Source organism: Emydura macquarii, unplaced genomic scaffold (assembly GCF_026122565.2).
Source record: "Emydura macquarii macquarii isolate MOO-44397 ecotype Brisbane River unplaced genomic scaffold, CSIRO-AGI_Emac_v2 contig_499, whole genome shotgun sequence".
Lineage (NCBI taxonomy): Eukaryota > Metazoa > Chordata > Testudines > Chelidae > Emydura > Emydura macquarii.
Genome location: NW_027130636.1, coordinates 2,959,849 through 2,979,082, shown reverse-complemented (window position 1 = coordinate 2,979,082; position 19,234 = coordinate 2,959,849). Strand labels below are relative to the sequence as shown.

General features: G+C 51.2%; 1 protein-coding gene across 1 annotated transcript in view; it reads left to right on the top strand.

Annotated features, from left to right (window-relative positions):
* Positions 1 to 15,941, top strand: part of TSPEAR (thrombospondin type laminin G domain and EAR repeats) — a 63,029-nt gene extending 47,088 nt beyond the window's left edge. The window contains exons 8-12 of the mRNA XM_067538626.1: positions 516 to 702; positions 5,206 to 5,435; positions 9,257 to 9,444; positions 12,474 to 12,575; positions 13,813 to 15,941. Coding sequence (XP_067394727.1) covers positions 516 to 702; positions 5,206 to 5,435; positions 9,257 to 9,444; positions 12,474 to 12,575; positions 13,813 to 13,966 — 861 coding nt within the window. The 3' untranslated portion in view covers positions 13,967 to 15,941. The remainder of the gene's footprint in view (positions 1 to 515; positions 703 to 5,205; positions 5,436 to 9,256; positions 9,445 to 12,473; positions 12,576 to 13,812) is intronic.
* The last annotated feature ends 3,293 nt before the right edge of the window (positions 15,942 to 19,234 follow it).

Here is a 19,234-nt window from a genome sequence, read left to right as displayed (position 1 = left end):
GCCATCATTGACAAGGGCCAGTCTGAGCCCTGGGCTCAGGGAAGGAAAGAGGGTCAGACTGGGACTAGGCTGACTCAGAACGCCTCCAGTTGCTGCCACAGGTCCCTGCTGGGGCACAAAGCATCCTGGGTAGAGTCTTTACAGAGGCTGAAAGGCTCTCCCATTCTGCTGTGCCTTCCTAGCTCTTTGAATGTCCTGTCCATTATCTTCCGCCCCTTCCATCCAGGGTCTGCCTCCATGGCTCCCCCCTTTCCTTCTCCCTCCCCTGGCAGGGACAGGGAAGGAGAAGTGAGAGCTGCTCTGGCTCTGGGTGGTCCCTGCCAACAGGGATGCAGTTTAGCTGCACTGTCCTTCACTCTCTACAGAGCAACAGCAGCCCCGCTGCCCATTCCCGTCGCACCCCGTGGGAAGTGCCCATCTGCCGTGCCCAGACTTGTGTTCCAAAGAATGCACCTGTGCTTGATCCTTTCCCTATAAGGGGAGAAACTGAGATGTCCTGGCTTGTTATTTTGCAGATCTTCCTAGCAGTGGCTAATTTTGAGCAGAATGAAAGGGGTCAGGAGTTCTCTGTCATATACAAGTGGAGCTACAGAACAGAGACATTCTTCCCGTACCAGAAGATCACCACGCACAGCGCTAGGGACTGGGAGGCCTTTGACATTGAGGGAGAGGTCTTCCTCGCGGTTGCCAACCACAGAAAAGGTACCTAGCCCTTATTCTTACTGGCAGCGCTCGGTCTGTAGGTCTTGAGTGCAGATGGGCTAGCGGGGGAGAGATAGCTGGGGCCTGTTGAAGGAGGACTTGAGATCCCATCTTTCCTTTGCGCCTAGGCTGTAATGCCCAGTTTCAGGGTGGGGATGTTCTGGAGCAACCTCATGGTGTCGTTAATCCCTCTTGTTGTCTGCAGCAAAGGCAGGAGGTAGTATTGCTTTGGGGCCACTATTTTTGCTGGGTGTTATGATTCATTTCCATTTGTTTGTCAGGAGAAAGGGAGCAAAGTGAGATGAAACAGTAGCTACTGGAGTCAGCTGAGACTGATCCTTGTCATGGGACAGGGGTATTGACCTTAATTAGCCTGAGCCTGGTAATGTAAATGAAAGCTGTACAACAACCTCTGTCTTACCTGCACAACCTTACCCCTTCCACCTACAGGTAACAAAGCACTCTGCAGAAATTATTAAACCACTGTGAGAGAGAGAAATATTATTGTCTCCATCTTCCTGAGGGGCAGAAACCGAGGCACGGCGTGCTTAAGTGTCTTGCCTACAATCACAGAACAAGCCAGTTGCATACTCAGAAACCAGATCTCCTAGCTCTAGTGCTTTAACCACTAACCATGAGTCTCTCTAACACCTCTTAGAAGGTGATGTGATTTTCTGTTGGCAAACAAACTGTGATGATAGGAAGAAATATAGGCATGATGAAATCCCCATCACTGGGAGGAAGGATGCACAATGATCCGTTTGACCCTGCAGGAAATTTCCAATCCTGCCAGCCATGCACACATAGAGCTCTCTTGAGAGTGTGTGTTAGTTAGTTAGTTAGGTCAAAGAGACACCAGTCCCCTGTCATTCATAGGTGACCTCTTTCATTGGAGCCCACTTCTAGACCATCACTGGAATAGAGTCTCTTGTAGATCCCACTCCCTTTTATCCCAGCATGACTGTAGTTAAGAAATGATACATTTTAGTTACAATTTCCCTTCTCGCCATTAAAGTGAAGGATTTCACTTCAAAGCTTCTAGCTAATCATGCAGCAGTCATTGCTTCTTGCTAATCATTGTGTTTGTAACAGTTTCATATCGAGGAACGGTCCTAATTGCCTTGGTCCTCGCTGCAACCCTTGATGTGCCTGCCTGCTTCCCACCGGAGGAAGCGGATAGTGTGCAGGTGGGTCTTTGAAACACCAGGCAGGCAAATCTTACCCCAATCTTGTTTCCCTGCATCTAGAAGAGCCTTATAAACACCAGCTCGTTACAGATGCTCCTTCAGACATTAACAGTTGTGACGTACCAGCATCGAAAGGCCAACTTTATCCTGGCCACATCTCATCCTGAAAGACAAAAATACCCTTTTAACTCACAAGTTGGGGCAATGATATTTAGGCAGCACAGAGGCTACATTTTAACACTCTCTGTACAGTTATGTTCTGGCTATATACTTTGGGGCAGCTGTTGCTTGTATTGACGGCTCTGGCTGTGTGTAATGAGCCATTTCTTCATTCGAGTGTGTTTGCATGTCTGCCCTATCCCATGCAGAGTAAATGTGAGCATGCCATGATGGGATAGGTTTCATTTCACGTGTTCACAGTGGCGTTTGGGTACCAGCCATGTGATGATCTAGTGATGGGGATTTGGATACCTCACCTGAGCTGCAGAGCCCCCCTGGCCTGAATCCTAAGCGCTCAGCACCTTGCAGGGATAAGCACTGACAGTCTTTGGCTCACACTACCTGCTAGTTGAAGGTACCCCGGACCGTCCACACTTTACATCCATAATACCAGGATGCAGGAGTTTGGACTCGTTCGATGATGCGCCGAGGCTTGCGATGAAATTGCAATGTTCTGCCACCCAGAGGGTGATGTTAATATAAAACCACAATACATCCAAACTATTTAACACGAAAGGACTGCAAGTCACACTCAGAGCTCTGGCAAAGGTTTTGCATGTAAAGCAAAACAAGAGACTATCCCTTGGTTTAATCAGTTTCATGAGAACAGCTGAAACTGTCTGAAAAGCACATTGTTCTCTTGCCGGTGGCACAGCCACAAAGAAAAGAGCAAGGTTTGTTAAAGGATTAGGGTGGTGTGAAGTTAATAAATTCATAGATTGTTATAGCCATATAGTCTGACCTCTTGTGTCACACAGTCCAGAGACTTGCACATAATGATTCCTGCATCCAGTCCGTGTCTTGTGATTGAGCTGGAGCATATTATTAGAAAGGCATTCAATCTTGATTTAAAATCTGATTTTCCCTTGAGAAATGATCGTGTCTGTAACGGAAACCTCTTTGACGCCTTTTTCATATATATCTGTCACCCTTTCTTTTTATGCTTCTATAATAACTATCCGGTACAGCCAACAGCTCCACTTCTCTTCAGTGAAAGAACGAGTGATTACAAATGTTAAAAAAATCGATAAAAATGTGCAGGTTTAAAATGATGTGCCTGAGAAGGTGTGAATCACAGCACTGCTGCAAATGTAAAGTGGAAAGATTTCTTTCATCCTCCTCTCTAAATCAAGCAACCGTCCAACCAGCCTGTGAGACCAACTGTGCAATAATTAGGCCCATAACCACTAGAGGAAGGAATAAGAGATACTGACGGGGGGACTTAGGCCTCTGAAAATGATCAGCCCTGCATTTTTAGGGGCCCTGCATTACACACACACTTGTAATCTAGCCCGCCAGTGCATTTATTGATCTGTAAATGCCATTGAGCTGGTGTCTGGGCTCAGACGTGACTGGTTTTCCTGGCTAAGCTCCTGTTCCATTTCAGGACATCCTGCTGCAGCCCCACAGCGAGAATTCAGATCAATCAACAGTTTGTTTAGATTAAATCTTTTCTTTTATATTGTAACAGATCATAGATTACAACATAAACGTTTTGCAACAAAAAGTCATTTTGCAAGGAAAAAATGAAGATGTTTCATTGTGAAAATGTCAAGAGGGGACATTGGGATTGCTAGAACCTTTTCTCCCCTCTTTGTCCCTGAAATGAAATGTTAGTGAAATTGACGTGATTGTGTGACGCGTTTTCTGACACAAAACTGTTGGGTTGTAATTTTTCAGACCAGCTCTAGTCCTTATGCATGCATTAGTACTCATTAGGCTGTGTCCTAGAGGCATGTTGGAGTGACTCATACATTTAGTCTGCACTGTGGTCCAGGAGACCAAGGGCGTGAGAGCTGAAAGGAGCTGGTTCAAGCCACAGAGGAGAGATGAGATGGAGGTTCGGAAATCAGGTCCAGGACGTTACTGTGGGAGGTGATGGTGGTGGCAGGGAGGGTAGGAAGCTCTATTCTCAAGTGCTTTGCTGGGAAAGGGAAAGCTGGCAACGCAGCCAGTGTTAGTATTTGGGCCAAACAGCGTTTCTCCTTTGCGCACGACTACAGGTCACACACTGGCACCTGGCGATTATTTGGGACAGAAAAACTCTCTTTTTCTCCTGCCTGGGGGACTCTGGAACCAGGCTTGGTATTTGGGAATGAAGTTCTCTTGTTTTCACCCGGGGCTAGCTCCGCGGCTGCAGTCCAGCGCAGTCCAAAGGTCACTTAACTCTGCATGACGATGGGGCTGGTCCGGCCTCTGGCAGGACTCAGGGCTGCTCTGTGTTATGCCTGGCTGCCCTCAATCTGAAGGAGTTATTCAGGCAGTTGGGGAGTGCCATGGCATAGGGCCTGGCACGAACTGCGGGATGGGCTAGCTGCCCCAAGTACATACCTAGGATCTTGGCCGGACACGCCCTTGGGGTGGCTAGCCCTTTCCACAGCTCATGCTGCCTGGGCTGCATTCTAGTTTTAGCGCTCTAGCTGAGTGAGAAGGAGCACAGTATGTCTCCGGGAGCTGGGAATTGCTTCTTAGCCCAAAGTGTAGACAGACCCATAGATATATGAGCGGTTAGAGCCAAGTCAGTGCCTGTGTGTGTGAATAGGCAGTATTAGACTGTAGTGTCTATATCTGTGCACACACAGAGAGGAACTGATCGTCTTTTTTGCTACACAGGATGGATCATTCTTTCCTCAGGTCGCTTGGAAACAGCAAGCTGCTCCTGCCTCACACAACAGCTACACAGGGCACATGGCACATCCCCGGCTGCCCCGTGTAGCTGGGACATTCCCTTTGAAGTGAAACGCTGCACTGGTGCCCCGGAAACAAACTCCATAGCTGCACCCCTGCTGAGCCCACAAAGGGCTGTGAGGCAGTATTGGAATTGCCCCCACATATCCAGGAAGGGTTTCTGCAGAGGAAACTTACTCCACGCCATCCTTGCTGGGTTAACCCTGCCTTTGGCTGAGAGAGGAACTGAATTGTTAGCATCTGCCTTTTACTTATTGGAGAAAAATGAGTCCCTTAGCTGTTTTCTCCCACTGTTTGTATATTCCAGTTAATCTTTTGCCCGTCTCTGTCTTGTTACTGTCTCATTTCTCTGCAACACCTAGCTGCACTGTGTTTGCAAACACCCTCTTCTTTTTCCTATCATTCCCAGGGGATAATCACAACATTAACAGCGTCATATACCGGTGGAACCCCAAGACCAGGCTTTTTGAGGCCAACCAGACCATTCCTACCTCCGGAGCCTACGACTGGGAATTTTTTACCATTGGCCCTTACTCTTTCCTGGTCGTGGCCAACACATTTAATGGCACATCTACGAAGATCTACTCCCACATCTACATCTGGCTTGGTGGCTCCTTTCAGCTTTTCCAGTCAATCCTGGTAAGACGTTGCTCTTGGTCAAATTTGACTTCCCTTTCCCACTGAGTAGTTCCAGTGACTTTACTGGGACCTCCCAGCTGAGGGAGGCCAGCAGGATCTGACCCTATGACAATGTGCCTGGCTCATCACCTGGGGACAGACCAAGAGCATCTCTCTTTATGTGTGAATTGGTGAAAAAAAGTGAAAGCTGCTGAGAGTGTCCCCTTTGCTCAGGGAACTCCCTGAAGCCTACTTCACGCCCCCAGAAAACAAAAATCAATATAGAAGACTAATCAAGCTTCTTACTTGTTACACTCTTTCCCTGGCCTTGTTTTCTTTTCTTTTGTTCCATGAATGTAATAATAGCCGAAGGTCTGTATCCTGCCTTGCAGGGATTCAAGACAATGCTAGATTATAAGTATAGAGACAATTGTTCTCTAGTCCCATGGGGTCGTGTTGGGGTTTTCCTTCCCTAAAGACTTGCCGCGTGCAGGTTTCTTTTATATGTAGTGACAGTGTCACTAGCTGACACTGGCCTAAGAGGAACCCCGTTGGATAAGATGCCCAACTGGTTTGGAGCAGCGGGGGAAGGAATAGTAGGGTGGCGGGGGGGACGCTACATGACCCTGGAATTCAACCTAACCCCATTACACGCTTGCTCTTGTCAATGCACATCTAAGTGTTTACCGTCTGTACAGCTCCAGGAGTGGGCCGTGCACTTTAGAGACTGCTGGAAAGACCATGTCCGTGCCCCGATGAGCTCACAGGCTGAGACGCGAACATGCAGGCAGAGGAGAAGAGCAGGGGGGTGACTCCTTGAATGCTGCCTTGCCTTTCTTCACAGCTTCAGAGCAGCTCTTCGTGCCACCGGTTGACTCAAACCCGCGGCAGAAACCATGTGAAAAACAAACAAGCCCAAGCTCCTCAGAGCTGTTTCTGATCACTCTGGATATAGAAAAAGTGACTTATCCAACCTCTGCTGTGTTGTTTCGCTGGGCGGGGATCTCCCAGGTCACTTTGCAGGCCATTCTCCAAGTCACCGGAGAAGCAGGGCTCAAGGGTCTGCTAGAGAGAGCAGCCCTGGCTGAGACAGCAGGGGGTGGGTTGTACTGCAGCGTAATGCTCTGTCCATCCCTATTAGAACCGTTAGGTTCTTCTCTGCCCTTCTCTTTACACATCCCTCTGCCCCATGGTTCCCATCCTGCTAACCAAGCAGGACTAGACGCTGATAGTGAAATGCTAACCCACTGAAGTCACTGGGAGTTTTGCCACTGACTTCAATTTCACCCTCATCCCATTGACTAGGGCAATCTCAGCTGAATGCTGGGAGTATCTTTCTACCCCCTCCATGGCGGTCTGCACAGCAAAGGCAAGAACACAGCCTAGGCAGGTTCACCTGCCAGACCATCCTCATTTTAAAAGCCAGTAGCTGCAACTCAGCTGGTCTCCTTGCCAGCCCTTTGAGCCTGCAGCCTGTGTTCTCCGAGTGTGACATTCAGGAGAGCAGCTCCCAGGGGTCTCTCTGGAGCTAGAGAAAAAGTTCTGCCTACTGTACTTCTTGCTCCATAACAGCCTGCGTTCCTACTCAGACACTGCTAGTGTTCAGAAAAGAACCACCAGCGTCACCTGCTGTATCCTTCCAAGAAAACAACCGGCTGAAATCAGCAAATAGCTCAGCTGGTGGTGCTGCCACCCACCTGCACACGGCTGTTGGGAAGGTTTGTTATTTATACAGTTTCTCCTTCCCTCATTTCCGTGTGATTTCTAAATCATTGATGACAGTGCTGAGATTTCAGAACCCAGAGGGCCGGGGGAAGGAGTGCTCCTAGCAGAATTCCAGGCTTAGTGGAATACCTGGGTACGGGAAAGAGCTGCTGGAGGATTCAGAAAGCTGTCATTTTCAGCCAGTTACCAGCAGCAGGACTTGCTTCGGGCCATACCAGCCAGTGGATGCTGTTTTTGGCAGGGGATGATTCCCCTGTTCTCTCTTTTACAGATGAGTATTTCACAAGCTCCAAACTGCAGCAAGTGAAATGTGGCAGATACATTCTCACAAGGTGGCTGCATTTCAGTCCCATTTCTCCGACACTGCTGAATGCTCCAGGTCCACAGAGCTTGAGCTCTTTATAAGGGGAAATTGCAAAATCCCAATTTGTTTTTTAAATGTACCCTTCAGATTTGTGAAAATCCCTATCCTCGCTACAGCAACAGCAGCTGATAAAAGGATCAGAAAGCTCAAAACTAGAACTAAACTAGCTATGGTCTCAAAATCAAATTGCCTGGAAATCGATCACTCTCACAGGTAGGGCTTCCTATCTCTCTTTCACGTTGAAGGAAGCTTGTCACTCAGTGACTGTGCTGGTGTTGGGGACAAGAACCTTTGTCCCGAAAGAACCTTCTGAAGCTGCCAGAATCAGCTTTGCTCAGATTATTTTGTGACAATTGTGGCCTCTGGTTCTCCAACTCTGAAATAGCGTGCACGACGTCTGTTCCTGATACATATATAATAGCATCACAGCGTGAAGCTGCCGGGGACAAGAGGTACAATGCTTTGGTCTTCCCAAGCAACACCACTCAGCTCTCTGAGGCCTTGATTCAGCAAACCATTCCTACCCAACATAGTACCCTTAAAGCTCTGCATCCACTGTAAAGGGACTTGGCACATGCGCTAAAGAAAACGTGCTTAAACGCCATGCTGAAATGTGGCCTAAAATAGACCTCCGTACGCCTGTGTATTAGGTTTGAGACCTCCATTAAAAATTATTCATAGAATCATAGAAATATCAGGCTGGAAGGGACCTCAAAAAGGCATCAAGTCCAGCCCCCTTTAGTGCGGCAGGACCAAGTAAACCTAGACCATTCCCGGCAAATGTCTGTCCAACCTGTTCTTAAAAACCTCCAAGGATGGGGATTCCACAGCCTCCCTGGGAAGCCTTTTCCAGAGTTTAGCTACTCTTATAATTGGAAAGGTTTCCTAATATCTAACCTAAATCTCCTTGCCAGAGATTATTCATATTACTTCTTATCCAACCTTCAGTGAACATGGAGAACAACTGATCACCTTCCTCTTTATAGCAGCCCTTAATGTCTTTGAAGACTTTTATCAAGTTCCCCCTCAGTCTTCTTTTCTCGCGACTAAATGTGCCGTTTGGATTTTTTAAACCTTTCTTCCTAATCAGGTTTTCTAAACTTTTTATCATTTGTGTTGCTCTCCTCTGGACTCTCTCCAATTTTCCACATCTTTCCTAAAATGGTGCACCAAGAACAGGACAGAGTACTCCAGCTGGGGTCTCACCAGCGCCTATTAGACTGGGACAGTTACCTCCTGCGTCTCACATACGACACTCCTGCTAATACACTCTGGTCCCTTTTAGCCATACTACCATCTAGCCAGTTATTCCCCATTTTGTAGCTGTGCATGTGATCTTGTCTTCCTAAGTGTAGTACTTTGCACTTGCCTTTATTGAATTTCATCTTACTGATTTCAGACCAATACTGCAATTTGTCAAGATCACTTTGAATTAAAATCCTGTCCTCCAAAGTGCTTGCTGCCTCTTCCAGCTTGGGGTGTCATCTGCAGATTTTAAAGCATACTCTCCATTCCATTATCCAAGTCATTAATTGAATAGTACCAGATGCAGGACTGACCCTGGCATGACCTGGCATGCCCTCCGGTTTGACAGCAAACCATTGATAATTATGTTGTGCACTCACTTTATAGTCATTTCATCTAGACCACATTTCCCTGGTTTGTGGACGAGAATGTCATGTGCAACAGTATCAAAAGCCTGACTAAAATCAAGAGATATGTTACCCATGTTCAGTTTTTTGTTTTGTCCTAGACTTTTGGTGCGGCTGACTGGGAGGCTTTTCACATTGGAGACAGGATCTTCCTCGCTGTGGCTAACAGTCACAGTTACGACAGTGGAACTGTAGTGCCGAACAACTACTACACCATCAATTCCTCCATCTATGAGCTGAACATCACAGCACAGATGTTTGTCAAATTTCAGGATCTTCTCACCTACAGGTACCAACTCTTTTTTTGGGGCAAAAAACTCTGTACTCGGTCCCAAAGAGTTCCCGTTTCAACACCCTTTCCATTGAGCACACAATCAGACATTCATAGGTTTTTCAGACCAGAAGGGACTGTGACCCTCTGCTTTGACCTCCTGCACATCACAGACCAGAGAATTTATCCCAGAGATTCACATAGCACCTACATATGCCAGGGATTACACTCCTTCTCCCTGCGAGAAACATGAGAGGGAGTCACTATGTATGAACATCAGGGCCCGTATCCTGACCTAGTTTAAAACAGTCAACTTCCATGGACTTCAACGAGCTGTGCTGATTTACACCTGAGGAGGATCAGGCCCCAGATTTGAATGTTCCCATTCTAGCAAAGGAGGGGGAGGGTGGCAGGTGACTGATGGCTGGGGGGACTCAGAAGAAGCGATGTCCTGTGGATGTCAATGAAGGTTCCACTAACACATCTGTTCACGTCCTTCTATGCCTCCTATTTAAATGAACCATATTGTGTAAGAGGATGCAGCTGGCCATGGGGTTTATCTGATATTTCGCAACCGGGAGCAATGGTGGAGGCTAGATAGTTACTCTCCCAGTTCTACAGTCTAGCACTGGGAGAAGATGGTTGGAGGAACCCCACCCTATACAAACATGCACACACACATTGGGCCCAGTTCTCCCCTCCCAACACTGGATTTCAGTGTCTGCACTATGCGTCTCCTTTGCACCATGTACCAGGCGGCTCAAGGTACCAGGCAGAGGAGAATTAGGCCCAGTGTCCCTTACAGCGCTCTGTTACAAAGTCTGTATTAGCAAAGCCAGACAAGAACAAAACAAAACACCCTTTGGTGTTTCCATCTGTTCCCCCCACCTTCTGTGCCTAACGGAGACCCACCATACCCATAGCCCATGTAGACACACTTCACTCTGCCGCACACGTTCCACCATGCTAATGCGGATCTTCCTGGCCGGGCTAGGTCCTTCTGCCGGCAGGGCGTGGGTGGATTTCAGAGCGCCGATCCGAACAGAAACTGTAGACCAGGCAGCCTCAAGGCCAGCCTTTGGAAAGCAAAGCTTTTGGAGCTTTTTGTGTGCCAAGCCCGAGTACAGAAGGGAGTGTCCTGGTGGTGAGAGGCTGTTTGGAGTTAAGCGGAAAGGAGGCATCTCCCCAGCTGCCACGGCCTCTGTCTCCCCAGTGGCCGTTTGGTCGGAGTGCAGACCCAAAGGGGATGGTTACATCGTAAAGGCTTGTTGGTGATGTAAGAGTAAGCGGCTCCTCGGCAGAGGCCTGGGTCAGGCAGGAATACTCTCCCCTCATGCAGCTGCCTCCACATCAGAGTTTCCACAATAAACTGAGTCAAAACAACCCCTCCCTCATGAATGCTGCCAACCCTCAGCGTTGTCGTAACACCCAGGAGCCACCCACACCCTGCTGGGGCTGTTAACTGAACTCCTCCTTTTGCGGGCAATCAGCCTTTCCGCTGCACCAACACCGTGGAGTGAGAAAGCTTCTTGGCCAGCATTTGTCAGCCTGCTCAGATAAGGTTCTAGCCCAATATGACCTCAGTTGCTCACAGAGCAACGCGCCTCTTTTGGCAGAGACCAAAACGATGATGTGTGTTTCGGTATTCCTACTGTAGTCAGCTGTGTCCTGCTACTTCACACACACAGCAGCAGTTACTGAAAAGGCAAACAGTTGCATCCTCTGTGCTTCTGCCTGGCCAGGACCAGCGTCCTGCTCACCTCCCCCAAAGACAAGGTTGTTTTCTCTGAAGCTTTCTGTAGGAAACACAGAGAGGGTACCCAATGAAATCGGTGCCAGCCCATCCTACTGCAGGCGGAACTTTGAGCATGGTAATAACAAATAGCGCCAGTATGGCTCTTCACATCCATCAGTGTGAAGCCACTTGGCAAAGGGTTATATCGCTACATCACAGATAGGGAAACTGAGGCTCCGAGCTTAATGGCTTGATATTCAGAGATGCTCAGAACCCACAGAAGTCCATGGGAGAGGAGGGTGCTCAGCATGTCTGAAAATCAGGCCCCATAGGAAGAATCAGCGATATCTGCTGTGTCCCATACCCTTTCCACTGTTCCACGCTGGAGTTTGGCTGAGCTGGAAGATTTGCTGAATGCGAACTGGCTTTTGAACATGATAGTCAGGAACTAAAATGCTTTAGGATCTAATTGTTGTTTTTTCCAAAATGTATTCTGACTAAAGGCTGCTGGGGAAACCTGCTTTTAAGCGGAAATAGCTGCATTCCCTTCAGACCAATACACTTTTTGGAAGGGGTGATCTTGCCTCTCCTGCCTCAAGCATACAGCCCTGCTTGTGCCCTCCTCAAAGTCTAGTCGTGTGTGGGCTGAATTTAGCAGCAAACATATATCACACTGAAAGCTCGGCTGCGATCCGTCATCATTCCTGGTATCAGGTCCTGCGGGTCTGGACACTGACCGTGCGGAAAGGCGCTCAGGCGTTGTCACCCATTCAGCTACTCATCCCTGGTGGTTGTCGCTGTCGCAGCACAGCCACAGCAATGACCCGCACCGGGCTCGGTCTATGATGGCCTGTGCCTGGTCGGAGCTGAGGTGACTCTGTTGCATGAACTACTCACGCCCGCATCTGGAGTGGCCAAAGCTGGCTGTTGCCAGAGGCCAGGCTTGCTCTGGGTTGAAATGCTTGTGAAAAGGGCTGAATGAACAGCTGTTTATCCATGAAACAGGTGCATTGTGGGTGATGACACAGCCAACCATCCTACTGCCAATGTGCCTCCACCCTGAGGTGGGGAGACCAGCGCTGTTGGGAGAAGGGTCCATTCAGACCTTCCAGCTGTGGCCATGGCCTCCCTCCTGGGGATACTAGGAACTGAGCTGGAGCCCCCACTCATCACAGAGCCCAGGGAACGGCCAGCAGACGGTGACAGCTTTGTGCTGCCCTGGGCCGGATGTAGGCTGGGGCCCCAAAGGGGACAGGTGAGCCTTCTAGGGATGGTGCTAATGACCCCTCTGTGTGCTTGCTCCATGCCACAGCGCTCTGGACTGGGAGTTCTTTTCGGTGGGAGAAGATTCTTTTCTGGTGGTAGCAAACTCCTTTGATGGCTTCACCTTCTCCGTGAACAGCGTCATATACAGGTAATGGTGCACGGCCAATGCAGCCCCATCTTATAGCCGGGGCAGTTGGAGGGACACTGTCAATTCAGCTGCACTGGGTGCCAGAGGCAATGCAGACCAAGAGGTGGCTCAGAAGGCAGGAGTGATTCACTCCCGCCCTTCGCCCTGCTCTGCCTCCTCAAGATCTGTGGTACTCTGCAGCGGGAGTGGGATGCACAGAAGCAGAGCAAGCAGGAAGTGTACAGGGGTGGTTATTCCACCCTCCCCTCTGCTCTCGCTCCCCACTTGCAGAGCCGTGCCTCTGAATGGGCCCTAGCGCAAAGCGAGTGTCTTTCTAACCCACGCAGAGCTTGGCTGTTTCAGCCAACAGCAGCAAAACTAGACAATGGACCTGAAGGTGGAGACAGATGGGGGCGGGGGAGACAGCTCCTTCTGCTGCTCTCTTGTGGCCAATAGATGTGGCGGATCCAGTGCCAATTTGGCCTTTCCCCTCAGGCTTTTCCCAGTGGATGCAGAGCTGGTAAAATGCACCCGGGTGAGCATCTTTCAGGGCAGGGGACTGCGTGGGCAGCAGCCCCCCAACCTCTGCATGCTGCCCCCCTGCAATCCTGGGTGGGAGGTGCCACCTTCTGGGTGAGAGTCTCCATGGTCAATCTGCTCGTTGACCTTTGCGGAGCCTGCCTGTCCACTGTCAGTGACTTGGGGGGTGATGCTGACCCTGGCCACTAGGAAATGGACTGAGACCCCCAAATCCATTTCCCAGAGGCCACCTCACCCAGCCATCGGGGGAGGACTCTCGGTCACCACAGGGTGACTTTTCAACCACCACCCTAGAAATAAAAGATTCAATATCCCGTGGGCCAGCACCTGTGCCTCATAGCCTGCGGGACGGCAGAGCTGTACAAACAGCTGTTCACAATGGGAAGGAATCCAGTGTCCTGCATCGGCACCAAACCGCCCCGCCAGCAGGGCCCTACTAACACCGCTCCAAGGCCTCTAGCTGAAAGATCTTCCTCTAGTTCAGTTCCATGCCAGCAGCCCTCCCAGATCAGGAGTGAGGGAGAGGAGGTGGGGAGGGGCCTTTCTCTATCTAGCCCACTCATTTTTGTGGGACAAGGCTTCCGTCTGTTTGAACTCTGAAGGGTCTGTCTACACTGGAGCTGCACGCTGGGAACGTGCACGCCAGGGCAGTTCCCCAGTGAAGGTTGCGCTGAGATTTTAGTCGTGCAGAGAGTAACTCCTGTCCTCTGTGTGGCAGGTGGCAAGGGTACGAAGGCTTCGCAGTGGCTCATCGCCTGCCCACGTTTGGCTGCCGAGACTGGGAAGCGTTTCACACCCCAGCGGGCTCCTACCTCATCTACTCGAGTGCCAGGGAACCACTCTCCAAGGTGCTGAAGCTGAAAACCATCTGAGCAGACACTTGGCGATGCTGGGCTTCTGCTAGGCGCCAGGCAAAACCCAGGCCAAGAAGTGGCTTGGCTGGCTCTGCCCGGGCTAGGATGATCCCCCTCCAGGAAAATGCACCAGCTTGGGAATGCGGGGAAAGCCGGAAGCCTTCACAAAAAGAGCCACATCCCTGGGGCCGGTTGAGCTGTGCTCTCTGCAGGGCCAGGAGAGAGAGAGGGAAAGGTGGCTGTATGGCCGCTTTCCCCTTCCTCGGTCCCAAAGCTGGCTCGGGGCAAAATGTAGAGCAGCCTTTTAACTGCTCTACGCTGAGACAACCAGTCTGGTCACCTGGGGCCTGCAGCCCTGCCCAAGGAGCAACAGAGCCCGTCACATTCTGCCTTCATCCCCTGCCCCCCATCATGTCTCTCCATGCTCCCTGCCCCCGAAGGGTGGCATGCCACCTGCCCTTGTGGCACAGGAAAGCCAGGCTGCCTGCTTTCCATCCTGCTGGCCCACCAGAGCCAGGCAGGGGGGACAGACCCTGCGGCAGAATCAGCCCCACCCTGCCAGCGGAAGGTGTCCGTGAAGAAGCCAAAGCTGTTGTGTGGTCACTGGCGCATGGCATGCATTGCAATGTTCCTGCTGGTGGCTGCAGACATCCAGAGGCTCTGTAACAATGACCTTTTCCCCAGTGCGTGAGGAGCTGCCCTGGACCGTCCTGCCCCCCACGGCTGGATGCACGCCACAACGCGACTACCGTCCTGGACTCAGAAGGTCCCATGCAGTTTCCACAGCGTGCGGAGCCTTTCAGAACATCCCCCTGCAGCTGGGCTCTGCAGAAAACAGGCTGCAGGAGAGACGGTCCGAGGACCTATGGGCACAATCTAGTCCTGCGGTCCAAGCCATCAGAGGCAGCCATCCTCTGTCCCTCTCTGCAGTAGACCCCAGCGGCTGACAATAGAGGCTCTTTGGCGCATTCAGCTTGCATGGGGTTGGTGTGATGCACAACTCCTGCATGGTCATGCCCTCCGGTAATGCTGCCTGTGTCCTCCAGGACGCATTGATTCTTGTTTCCATGGCCGCCTGCCTGTCACCCAGAGTCAGCGTCCAGTGTCTGTCTAACCTCCTCCCTTTATTGCACTTGTTTCCAATGATTTCCTATAACTGACATGTTCATATTGTCAAAATCAACAGGTATATTTTACAACCCATGCGTGGTAGCTGGAGAAGTAATTATTTATCATGTGTACAATCATGGAGGCAGCGGTGGCAATTCCCCACTGAAGGCTGCACTGAGCTTTGCACTTAGAGGGATTTTAGTCATCATAGAGTAACAGGGTGGATCCTCGACTGGTAGAAATCACCCTCACTCCATTGGCCTCTCGCCACCCCATCTGGGAAAGTCATTCTTCAGTTGAAGCTTCTGAGTAATTGTTTTAGTTACATATTCACCCACAGTCACAGAGGGGCCACTGAAAAACGTTCCCGGTGGAATTTTGTCCTGATTCCCTTGTCCTTCTTTGGGGTCCTTGGCTTAAATACGCAGACTCCGACCATGCTGTCCAAGCAGACAGAGACAGAGCCCTCTTTGAACACCAGGTGCACACAGAGTTATCGCCGTTATTCAGCACAGCCTCCGTGAGTTTCCCCAGATGAGCCAACAAAACTGCGCATCTCTTTCGGCTTTCTCCATTTTTGCTCTAGCGCCCGTTGGAAAGTGTGGACGTCAGGCTGGGGGCCCCGAGTGCAGGGGAAGAAGGGGTTGTGCTAGCCCCCGGATGTCTAGTGTGTGGGCAGAAGGAAATGGACAAAGACTGAGGTCTTCAAAGCCAAACCCAGCCTTCCCCTTAACTGCCCCCTTTGGCATCTCTTTCACTCTGCTGGGGCCACAGTGGGGAGGTGTTTGTGGCTTTCCTATCCAGCTCATATCACAAGTACGAACACCGTGGCTGCCTCTGCCCCTCTGCCGGCACGCCGGAAGCGCCAGACTGCAGCATTGTTTCAGCCAGCTGAGGCCGGAGGGCTCCTGGCAGGGTGACGTATGGGCAGCTGGCACAGCAGTTGCCTGCAGTGGAGGGTGATTTTCCCCAACTCCTCATTTTGCTGGCAATGCTGATCCCTTTGGACCCAGCAGGCAAGGGCGGCAGGAATCTACACTGAGAGAACAAGCCTGGACTGGACCAGCTCTCAGTTCCAGATCTCTTGTGGTTGCCCCAGCCGTTTCCCCGCTGCCTGGCCCTCTCCGGAATAGCTGTAATATTCCCTCGGCCTAGCGGCTTCTGCAGCACAGTGTTGATAACAAGGGCGGGGACCCGATCCATCTCCCACTGCTGCACAGAGTGGCACTAGAGCCGGGAAGCCCACTCCTGTCTGATCTGTGTCTCCACTGCCACGTGCCTAGCACCTGTACGGGGGCTGTGGCACTTACTGTTTCCCAGTTTCCTGCTTAGTGACAGGAGCAGTCGCTGGCGGCTGGGAGCCCTCTGGAGTGGGTGTGAGCACAGGGCTAGCTGCTGTATCAACGGCAGGGCCAGGCTCAGTCATTGCTCAGCAGAGGCAAAAATTCTCAGCGCCCCCCAAGGAATGACCCCCAAGTGCCTCCGACCCCACAGCAGCCTGGTCTGTCCCTCCCAAGCAGAGCCTGCATGAAGCATGCTTTGTCTCCATCCAGTGCCGTATTTCCTGCCTCTGCTGGAGGGCTCTCACTGAGCCGTGCTTGGCACAACAGCACGCACAGAGGACACAAACCCTTCCCCGGGGGTGGGGTGAGGGCTGGTTCTTCCTTTCCCGGCCTGGGCCCACTCACACAGGGGGTGTTCGCTGCCATTGTACTACATACTTGTCACAGACAGCACGGCCTAGACAGCAGGGCTTACGGCGCCGAGCTGGCATTCAGGACGCCAGGGTTCTCTGCAGGCTCCACTGCTGACCTGCCATGTGGACCTTGGGCAAACCGCGTCCCGCCTCTCTTCAGGGACCATCTCTCACTAGGTGTCTTTGCAGCCCCTAGCACAAAGGGAACTGGATCTTAGCCTAGACACTGATATAATGAAAAACAACTCCTCCGGCAATCCTATTTCATACAATTTCAGGCTGAAGCTGGAGTGTCACAAATATCCTAAAAACTCCCCACGCCCGGGAAGGCCCTGCTGTAGTGATTACTCTGTGGAAGTTGGAAATCCATAAAAACACCAGTTCCTTCTCTGTTAGAAAGTCAAAACAGGTCGTCCTCACGTGCAGAAAAAATGTAGCTCAGCCTCTGTTTAGTGCAGGGCTGCAGTGCTTGGAGATTTCTTACGGGGACAAAGTTTGTTTACTTCATGCGATTTGCCAGAGAACAAATTCCCTTAGCAAAGCCATAGCCGGTGTGTAAAGTGAGTTCACAGCAGCAGGAGTTCTCTGATTCCTCCACTTAATTTCCTCCTTGTGGTGGAAACAGGCACAATTAGATTTTCTTTCCATTACGACCAGCCAAGAACAACAGCCCTAAATCGGCCCCACATAGATGGAAAAGCAAGACAAGGAAAATACACAACGGCTGTGTCAGCCTGTACAGGGAGCTACGGAAATAGGGTTTGACAGGCAGAGAAAATACGCCTGCCCCACAGGGCCCAAGCATAACTTTTTCGAGCCCAGTACAAACATGTAACACGGGCTCCCTCCCACACACATACCATAATCCCTCATCCCATACAGACAATCTCATGAACATTTTCTTCCTCATGGTAATGGGGGTTGCAGCCTAGGCAGGGCCACCAAGGGTCTCGGGGCCCCAGTAAAGTGTACCTTCCCCCCCATGTGGGAGCCCTGCTGCTCCAGGATGTATAAACTATACCCCCTCATAAGATAGACACTGAAATCTCAGCTGGATGGACAGAAGGATGCAGAAGCTGTGACGTAATCGAACTATAGTTAATAATCTGATTCATCAGCTACATTTGCATCCTGTTCGGTATTCACACTGTCTTGCTGCTACCAGTCTAACCTATTTAACTCCTTCTCACCTGACCACAACATCTTGCAAATTCCCCCTGGAGCAGCAGTCCCCCCTTTCTCCTGGGTTAAGAGCCTTCTGAAGGAAGGACGCTGCTATTCCTCTCTGCACACTTGGGAATCTTGCTGTGAAATTAGAAGGGGGTTTGTGCGGATGAATCCCTCCACCCGCCATGGAGAGGGGCCAGAGAAGGACCAAATGGCTAGACGGCTGGCTGAGGTGGGGGAGAGGAAAGGGAGTGGTGCTATAAAGCCATGCCAAGAGCCGGCGTGTCCAGCACCGGGCAGACTGGATGAGCCGGGCCTGCCTCTCCCTGGACAATGTCTGCCAGCGCCCAGCAAAGCCCTCCTTGGCCAGCCGTGCTTTGCCTGCACGGACGTCAAGCTGAGGGGCTGTAGAGCAGGCACCTGGGTTGGCCCCAGGCAATCAGGAAGGGCTGGTAGGGTGACCTGGGTGATGTGCCGAGCCCAAAGCAGCGCCTGCTGTATTAGTGCACCGACAATGCAGCATGCCATTGTGCAGCACACATGCTGTGGGTCAGGCTGGGCCCCCAGAAGGGCCCAGTGCAGAGGGACTGGTGCTCCAGGCCAGGATTTCCCTACACCCCACAACCCCCCAGTCAGTGTTGCTAATTTAGTCATTTTCCAGCATGCCCCACCCCAGTAAATTCGACCAGACCCTCTAATTTCAGTTCCTGGGGCAAACACTGACTGGGGGGGCAGAGGGAAAGGAGAGCTTTGGTCCAGGGAGGGGGGGGGGGGGCTGGTAACGAGAGGGATGTGCCTGGCAGTGCCTGATGCCTGCACAGCTGCCATGGTTTCCGACTACTCTTGGGATCTGAGTCACTGCCACCAAGCAGGAAGAAAGGGGCTTGAGACCTAAATGTGAGGGCAGAGGGGCGCGGGCTGAGATTGCTGCACTCTGCTCCCCTCCCTGCCTGGGTGGTTAATGCCCCCCACCCCATACACGCTGAAGCCCCATCGTGCTAGGTGCTGTACAATCTCAGCAGGGACCTTTTGGGGGGCCAGTCATGTAAACGGTACTCATCACCACCACGATCATCATGGCTCTCCCAGTCCCCGCACATTATGCCTCCTGCACTTGGCCATTCCCCCGGGTGCGTATATTCCTAGGCCGTCTCGTTTTCTCTCTTTTGCTCCCATAGCACTGCCAGTCTGTCCTGATGGGAACTCAACAGACAAAGGCAAACCTGGGTCTCCCCAGAGTGTGATTCAAGAAGCGTGAGAGGAGCAGCCATCTCCAAATGGAGCTGGGAAGGGCTCAGCTAATCCCTGAGCTA